Genomic DNA, 8,921 nt, shown 5'->3' with positions numbered 1-8,921 from the left:
TTTCATATTGAAACTATAGTTGGACCCTTCCACTTCACATTCTGTGAAATGGACACCGTGATGGATTACACGTTGCATTGTCAAACACTTTATTGCAATTCTGTTTAAAAACAACAACATATTCAGGTAATTTATTTAGTTGATTTTTCGACCGCAGACACCAAATTACGCAGCACATCCAAGAAAGCGTGGTTGAATTCCCGCTGTGCTATCCTCTCCTCTCGTCTCTCCTCCCTCTCCTCTCGTCTCTCCTCCCTCTGCAGGCGTCTGTCTTCCGCCTCTGACTCCATGCGCTGCTCCATTAAACAGTTCATCTTCCTCGCAGCCTCCAGGAGCCCCGCGTCACTCTCCACTAGTGATGGGAATTCCGGCTCTTTTTAGAGAGCCGGTTCTTTTGGCTCATTTCACCAAAAAGAGCCGGCTCTTTCGGCTCCCAAGTGGCTCCTCAGATTTTGTTTTGCGTAGAGACCATTTATAACCAAAATAATGCAAAACTATATGTAAAATGATTTACTAATGTAAAAAAATGCTATATATCAAATATTTATCAAATCTCCACTTTACGACTGCTGGCGCTCATTTTCTCACCGTCTTCGTCACACTCTCCTCTCTCTCTCGCCTTTTCCCTCCTCCTCATTCCTTCTCGTCTCCCTACGCCCGCATGTGTGTCTGAGTCTGATCCTCCCTCTTCCCCGCCCCTACTGCTCTGTGTGTGGACAGTCTGGACACGCAGTTACACATGCTGACCAATCGCCTGTGGCTTTCACCAAAGCAAAAGGGGAGGGGGGAGGGGAGGGGACGGCTCCCAATGACGAGCCGGCTCCCGTCGTTCACTTCAAAGAGCCGGCTCTTAGAGCCGGTTCGTTCGCGACCGACACATCACTACTCTCCACCAGCGTCTCCAACAACGATGACACGATGCTGCTCCCCCGCCTCCTTTTTCCTGAATAAACACCAAAACGATGTATATGTAATTACACGTGCTTGCCATATTTTGATGTCGTTGTTGCAATTGAACTCACCGTAGCTTGGTCTGCTGTCCCCCGATGACGCTGAGACGCTTGGGCTGCAGCTGCGGACGCAGTCGCCAGATGAGGGCCCAGCGTTCATGCCCCCGGTGTCGGGCACGTCCTGGCTCTCATCGGCGCACAGTTCCAGAGTTATATCTTTTATAAAGAGAAAACAATAAATAACTTAATATGCACAAACACAAATACTAACCGAAGACGTTAATGGGCAAGCTAGGCTAGTAGGCATACCACAACTAGCCTGGAGTTAGCCTAGCCTTTTGTTCGCATATCAGAGCTACCCAAAGCTAGCACAGCATTTTGTCCGCACTACAGTACAGTGTAGCACAAACGGGAGGTCATATCAGGGGCGTCGGACTGGGGGGGGAAAGGGTACCGTTTACCCAGGGCCCACTGCAGGGAGGGGCCCTGAGACAGCTTTGAATAAAAATGTTTTATTGTTGTTGTTTTTTCCCCCAACTTACTTAATGTCTTAATAAACTTCCCTTTACCTGGATAAAGAGGTTAAGAAACAAAATTTCGCCTTAAAAATAATAACTGAATAACCTCTGAGGCATCTATCACCCCTTAAAAATGTGCAAAGTGGTTTAGTCCACACCAGCGGCCAGGGGCTGCACGGCCGCATGTACAGCTATGAGACATCGCAGATGCCGACAGCCAGAGCTGGAGGCAGGAGAGTCAGTCATGTCTTTTCCCAAGAAAGGGAAATCTGGCTTCCAGAAAAGAAAAGAAAAGAAAAGAAGGAGAAAAAGTTAACTGAACAGAAGCAAGTAGAAGGACGGTGAGCAGCAGCAGAACACAGTTAGCTAGCTCTCAGAAGCTGCATTCATGTTAGGTGTTCAGTGTTAAACGCCTTTAGTTTCACCATCAAGATCAAATATGAATTAATTAGTGTTATCAGTGAAAACACTAATTAATATATATATATTAATCAGAATTATTATCGCGGGCGACCTCGCAGTAAAAACAGGTTCACTCTGTGTGGATATTTCAGCTCCTTCCCAGTCATGGACCAGGACAAACTTGGTATCGATGGATTCGTGGTAATCTCAGGAACGTGAAGCTGCCACTGTTTTTCGTATAGCATGATGACACGGGTGTTAGAGGATTGTTATTGACTTGGTTAGATATTTTAAGCCTATTTTAAATTTCTTTATATTTGATCTTGAAAATGGACAATCTTATAATTTGGCTGATAATGCAGGGATTATAAAATTTAGAGTACATTACATTCACAGAGAGAACCTGGTTTATTTCATGTCATATGTATTTAATATATCAACATATATCAGTATTAGCAAAGCTTAACATCATGCACCATGACTGAAGAGCAGATGAAGATATCATGCCAGGCACTGATGAGAAAACATTACAAGGATCTCACAGCTGAATTTGAGAATGAGATGCTACACCTGAGAACAATATATGGTGCCACATTTCCACACATTCGGTCTCCTCTTGAGCTGCTTAATGCCATCTACAGGATGCAATTACAGAGCATTTCTGGAGAAGTTTGTATTAAACTGAGGATATTTTGCACACTACCTGTGACTGTTGCTGGGGGTGAATGGGCTTTTAGCAAACTGAAACTGGTGAAAAATTATTTGAGATCAACAATGTCCCAGGATAGACTGAACAGCCTAGCTCTTCTTTCTATTGAAAGCCAATTAGCCAAAGGATTGGACTTTAAAGATCTCATAAGTGATTTTGCTAACATGAAGACCCATCAGTGGGCATTTACTGGAAAATAAATTCCAGGATTTTTGTTTGAACACATTGTTGGCAAATAAAAATAATTATATGTGAAGTCTGGGCATTTCACTTTTATTATGCTGGCATTTGTATTTGCTCAATATAGAGGTTAAACTAAGATCATATTTATTATCTTGTCTTATACCATGACAAGAAATGTGTAAGAGAGATATTAAACAATTGAGCATGGGGGCCCACCTAGAAGACTTGTACCTAGGGCCCAGAATTTGGTGCTACGCCCCTGGGTCATATTATTAATTATTATGATAAGTGCTCACTCACCGTTGTCCTGAGGGCCAGTGTAAGCTGGAGTGGCTGTGTCCACGACACTCCCCCGGCCATTACTCACAGGCCTCTCACCATAAATGGCATCCATGTCGGCAAACCATTTCCAGTGCTGCTGGTCTGCCCCACTGCTGCTGTTGTGGTCCTTGACTGACCTGTATTCAGCTTTTAAGTTTTTTATTTTTTCATGGCACTGCTTGGAGGTGCGTTCGTAGCCGTGGGCGGACATTGTTTGTGCAAGCCCCTGAAAAATCTTTTCATTTCGCACAGAACTGTCCAGTTCGCGCTGGATTCTGTCGTCGGCGAGCAACAAGAGGAAAATTTTAACCTCGTCATTGCTCCAGGCGTTCGAAGATGAGGTCTGCGAGCAGGGAGAAGGCATGTCGATGCTGGAGAACACAAGCAAAAAATGGATGCGGAAGATTGAGTTTGGCGCGATTGTGTGACATCACTACACATACTAAATGTAAACACCGCAAGGCCAATCAGAAGATTTGATTTGGGGGGGGGGGGTTAACACGTCACTTGACCAATCGGTGGAGAGTGGGCGTGTTGGGCCTGAAGCAGACCCCCTCGAGAAGAGGGCTGAGAATGAGCCTTGGTTGGTTGGCCCAGAAAAATACCAGGCCACCCAGATATGTAAACAACCTACACTACCGGCCGGGCCGACCCGGTACAGATGGGAATGGCCCAAATGTGGCCCCTGAGCTAAAATGAGTTTGACACCCCTGCTTTAAAAGTATTGAAACATGCCATTTTAATGTTTCTGTAATGGAACACTTGCCATGTGATTAATGATGATTACATATTTTAAGAATATTGTTATTTCTCTTTAGACACATTTAATTCAGTTCAATTCAATTTCAATTCAAGTTTATTTATAAAGCACCAAATCCCGACAAGAGTCATCTCAAGGCACTTCACACAGTAAACGTTCCAATACACAGGTCAGTTCATTAAGCCAACCAGAATAAAGTTTCCTGTATAAGGAACCCAGCAGGTTGCATCAAGTCACTGACTAGTGTCAGAGTCTTTACAGCAATCCTCTAAGCAAGCATGCAGTGACAGTGGAGAGGAAAACTTCCTTTTTTAACAGAAAGAAACCTCCAGAGGATCCTGGCTCAGTATAAGCAGCCATCCACCACGACTCACTGGGGACACACAACATATATACCAAGTAATGTTTCTATGGTTACATTGTGATTTCTTAGTAAATATTCTATTTAGTGAGAGATAAACTTTATTGTATTTATCCTAGTGAATCTATAATTAAACAGATAAACGTAGTAGCACATTGAACGTCTAAGAAAGTAAAATGTTATTATCAGGAGAGGGAGAAAGTTTAAGTGATTAGCAGCAGCGTGCTGGCCCCCTCCATAAGGCCACCACAGCTCATGCAGAACACCATTGTAGCTTCTTCTGGAGAGAAAAACACCTAGAGAAAAAGAGAAAAAATAAAGTTAACAGCTAAGCAGTTAAAGAGCACATTCTAGAAGAAATCAGTCAAGTGTGGAAAGTGGTCAGTGTATCCTCCAGCAGTCTAAGCCTATAGCAGCATAACTACAGAGATAACTCTGGATAACCTAGCCTTTTAGATGGAGGCATGTTGGAGACAGGGCAAGAGAGAGTCGTCTTTACCGACTGTACACTCCACCTCCCTCTACTCCCCACTTGTCCAGATCTAAGCTAACATCAGATTTTAACCATAGGCCCTATCAAAATAAAATGTTTTAAGACTAATCTTAAAAGTAGACAGTAGATAAAACTTTAGATAAAAATGGAAGGTTAGATATTGGTCTATAATTTATTGGGTCATCTGGATCCAGAGAAGGCTTTTTAAGTAAAGGTTTGATTACAGCAACCTTAAAATCCTGTGGTACGTATCCATTTACTAGGATATATTGATTATATCTAGGATGGGGGCAGTAACCAAAGGAAATGCATCTTTAAATAATTTGGTTGGGATTGGATCTAAAATACAAGTTGAAGGTTTAGATGAAGCTAACATTTTTGATAACTCTGAAAGCTCAACTGGATCAAAACGGATCAAACACAGATGAGGTTCTACAGTTACCTCTGATGCTGCCTCACTTACTGAGGAAGAAGAAATCGCATTAGGGAGGATGCTAAAGATTTTGTTTCTAATAGAATTAATTTTACTTGTAAAAAATCCCATGAAGTCATTGCTGCTGAGGGCTAAGGGAATAGATGGTTCAGCGCTATGATTCTGTGTAAGTTTGGCAACTGTTGTACTGAAAAGAAATTTTGGATTATTCGTATTCTTCTCAAGTAGCGATGAAAAATAAGCAGTTCTAACTTGTCAAAACTTAGTTTAAACACAAGACTATTTTTCCAGGATAAGTAGGACTCCTCCTGGTATGTAGAGCGCCATGTTCTCTCCAATTATTCTGAGACAATAATGGAGACAAAACGTTTCACACCTTATTTTTCTGACTGGACTAAAATTTTGAGTTTATATCTATCTATCTATCTATCTATCTATCTATCTATCTATCTATCTATCTATCTATCTATCTATCTATCTATCTATCTATCTATCTATCTATCTATCTATCTATCTATGTGTGTGTGTGTGTGTGTGTGTGTGTGTGTGTGTGTGTGTGTGTGTGTGTGTGTGTGTGTAGGTAACATTTAGATTTGAGTCTGAATGTTACACTCAATTTCAGTTAGAGTCTAAATGTATTTAGATTTAATTCTGAACATTTAATCGGTGCCCAGATCAGGAACTCCGTTTGGTTGTTTCACATAAATCAGGGAATCTTCGGGATTCCGTGAAAAAGACTTCCTGTCTGAGATCTCAAACCTCCGCGGGCGCGTCCACACAACTCGGTCAAAGAGCTGAATCAAGAGCGTGGGTGTGCGCGCGTGCGCGTGCAGTAGTTGTGCACATCTGGTTCTGTCAGGTCAGCAGAGTTGCGGAGGAGGGACTCCTGTATTGCGCGCGCGGTCGCGTTGAGCTCTAATTCGCAGCAGATGCGCATTTGTGGGGATGAAGGCTGTTCTCAGAGGGTTCCTCGCCCAGCAGCAGACCCGCACCCGCAGCTTCGATGCTTTAGAGAACAAATGGAGGAGCTCTGCAGCCTGACGGAGGAGAGGCGCGGCTGCACCTGAACCAGCGCGCACTGGTCTGGAAATGGATACCAGCAGATTCCTGGTGGGATCATGCTTTTTCCTACTGTGTCTCTGTGGATTCACATCACCATCATCATCATCAGCAGCAGCAGCAGCAGCGATGGTGGACTTTTGCCCAGAACGCTGCGACTGTGCGCATCCACAGCACCTCCTGTGCATCAACCGCGGGTTGCGCACCGTGCCCAAACCCGCGGCGCGGTTTTCTGGTGGCGCACGGATCTTCAGCCTAGGGGGAAACTTCATCACAAACATCTCTGCCTCCGACTTCACGTGGTACAGTCACCTGATCCGGCTGAACCTTCAGTACAACCAGGTAGAAATCATTCATCCAAAAGCCTTTGAGGGACTGTCCAACCTGGAGGAGCTGTACCTGGGACACAACCTGTTATCCTCCATCGCTGCTGGAACCTTCCAGCCCCTCCCCAGGTTAACCGTGTTCTATGGAAACAACAATGGCCTCAGGAAAATAACACCTGGGCTCTTTTCTAACCTGGAAAGTCTTGTTAAACTTCGCCTCGATGGCAACTTAATAGAAGTCCTGCAGGATTCTGTTTTTAAAAGTCTGAGCAGCCTGCATTATCTCCACCTGGAATACAACAAAGTTCAGCACATCCACAGGGACGCCTTCTCTAAGCTGACCAGTCTGCGCTTTCTAAACTTGGCTCACAACAAGCAGTCGGCCATGCAGAACGCCCTGACTTTCTCCCATCTTAGAGCTCTGACAACGCTGCTGCTGTCTGAAAACGAAATCCAGCAAGTGGGAAACCACGTCTTCCAAAGCCTGAACAAACTCTCCAAGCTCTCCCTCAGCAACAACAGAATCTCCATCATGGGCAACCATACTCTGGAGGGACTGTTGAGCCTGAGGGAGCTTCTGATGGACGGAAACCAGCTGAAGGAAATCCCATCCGGTCTCTTGGACCCTCTGCAGCGCATCGAGCGGCTGGACTTCAGCCACAACCACATCTCCAGCATAAACCCCATGGCTTTTTCTAAACTGAAACATCTAAAGCTGCTAAAGCTGAACAACAACTTTCTAACTAGTCTGTCAGGGGGCAGTTTTACCCTGAACCATGTGCTTTATGACCTGCATCTCCATGGCAACAACTGGACCTGTGACTGTGGCCTGGAGGATCTGAAGAGATGGATGACTGCGGCACATTCTCAGGGCAAACTGTTGACTGTAATTGTGCAATGCCACTACCCCGTGAGCCTGAGGGGGATATATCTGGACTTTTTGAACAGCTCCCAGCTGCAGCCCCTCGGGAACTGGAGCCACTCGTGTGAGAGCCAACCCAGGCCGGACGAGAGCTGGGGAAGAAGTGTGTTGGTAAAAGTGGAGGACGGCGAGAGAGGAGCAGCAGTGAAGGATGAAGAGAGGAGACGTGAAGAGGTGGGAATGGGTGAGAGAAACAGAACAGAATCAGCAGAGGGAGAACGCTCGAGGAACCAGAAGAAGAACGGATGGGAAGATTGGGATGAAACAAAAAGAGAAAAGCAGGAAAAGATGGGAATTCAAGGAGACCAAGGGGGGCCGGAGGTAGAAGAAGCAGCTGTGGGGGCTGTTGCCAAACGTCCCAAAGGGAGACAAAGGTCACGTGTCATTACTAAAACAACCACCTATCCAAGTTACTCCACAAACGTCTGGGTCAGCACCATTCCGGTCCAGTTAGGGGAGAAGCTTGACCATCTGAGGTCACCTCAGGAGATGAGTCTGCCTGTGGTCACAGATCCCTGTGAGTTTAACCATCATTACATCACTAACGTATCAGTGGACCAGGTCACGTCCAGGACCGTCTCCGTGTCCTGGATCACCAGGGATCACGCTGTAGGGGCCAAGTCCACCCACCATGAAGTCCGCTACCGGATTCTGTTTGACAGATTTGGCATCGCGGACCGGTTCCCACGTTACATCTACACCCCCAGAGCAGCTCGCACCATCACCCTCCGTGAACTCACCCCAGGGGTGACCTACATGGTGTGTGTGGAGGGAGTGGTGGGTGGTTCTGTGTGCAACGTAGCACCACGAGACCACTGCACAGGCCTGGTCACCCTGCCTGAGGAGGGCAGCCACAGCGGGGCCACACTGACCTCTGACCTCCAGCTGGTGACAGTGGCCACCCTGGTAGGGAACGCCGTTCTGCTGCTGGTCGTCAGCGGTGTCTGGTTGGGTCGGAGCCTCAGAAGAAGGCTGCTGAGGAGGAAGACGTCCGTCCACGTGCGTCACATGTACTCGACTAGGCGTGCGTTCCGGCCTCCTGTGACCGTGGCGTCCGTCTCCACAGACTTCACCAGTTACCAGAGCAGCCGGCCCGCTCGACTCACACCGCTGGAGGAAGATCTGATCCAGTTCCCTTCTGATCGCTTTCTAGATAACTGTGGGGCTCGCAGGGACACAGACTTCCAGAGATTCTCTGACTAAAACCATGAAAGTACTAAAAATGTGAGCGAGCTCAAGTCTTTCTCCTTTTACTAGTTTTTAAATCCCAGCCTCAAGGTCAGTAAATGACCGCCGAGCTCAGAGGATGTCCGGTTCTCCCGACTTCCTCGTCCTGATCCGAACCGTTCCTCCTTCATTTCCTCACATCTGTGTGTGATCTTCCTGTGAATGTACTCATATGAATGATGTACCACTGATTTCAATTATGGTGCTAATGCTGATTTAGACAGAATGTAAAGATGGCTGTCGTGTTTTATACGTTT

The 8,921-nt window shown here is 46.0% G+C and overlaps 2 protein-coding genes across 2 annotated transcripts; one reads left to right on the top strand and one right to left on the bottom strand.

Moving 5' to 3' along the window:
• Positions 1-622: 622 nt before the first annotated feature.
• On the bottom strand, positions 623-3,487 carry LOC129164419 (zinc finger and SCAN domain-containing protein 29). Its single transcript, XM_070541853.1, has 3 exons — positions 3,063-3,487; positions 1,023-1,166; positions 623-943 (listed from the first exon to the last, which is right to left on the bottom strand). Exons 1-3 carry the CDS (start codon positions 3,445-3,447, stop codon positions 831-833), a joined length of 642 nt encoding a protein of 213 aa, XP_070397954.1. The 5' UTR covers positions 3,448-3,487; the 3' UTR covers positions 623-830.
• A 2,593-nt stretch (positions 3,488-6,080) lies between these two features.
• On the top strand, positions 6,081-8,833 carry tril (TLR4 interactor with leucine-rich repeats). Its single transcript, XM_015955943.3, has one exon. The coding sequence runs from the start codon at positions 6,220-6,222 to the stop codon at positions 8,638-8,640; it is 2,421 nt and encodes an 806-aa protein (XP_015811429.3). The 5' UTR covers positions 6,081-6,219; the 3' UTR covers positions 8,641-8,833.
• The last annotated feature ends 88 nt before the right edge of the window (positions 8,834-8,921 follow it).

Source organism: Nothobranchius furzeri, chromosome 11 (genome assembly GCF_043380555.1).
Source record: "Nothobranchius furzeri strain GRZ-AD chromosome 11, NfurGRZ-RIMD1, whole genome shotgun sequence".
In the NCBI taxonomy this organism is placed as follows: Eukaryota; Metazoa; Chordata; class Actinopteri; order Cyprinodontiformes; family Nothobranchiidae; genus Nothobranchius; species Nothobranchius furzeri.
The sequence above is the reverse complement of the archived record's forward strand: the minus strand, read 5'-3'. Positions and strand labels throughout refer to the sequence as shown.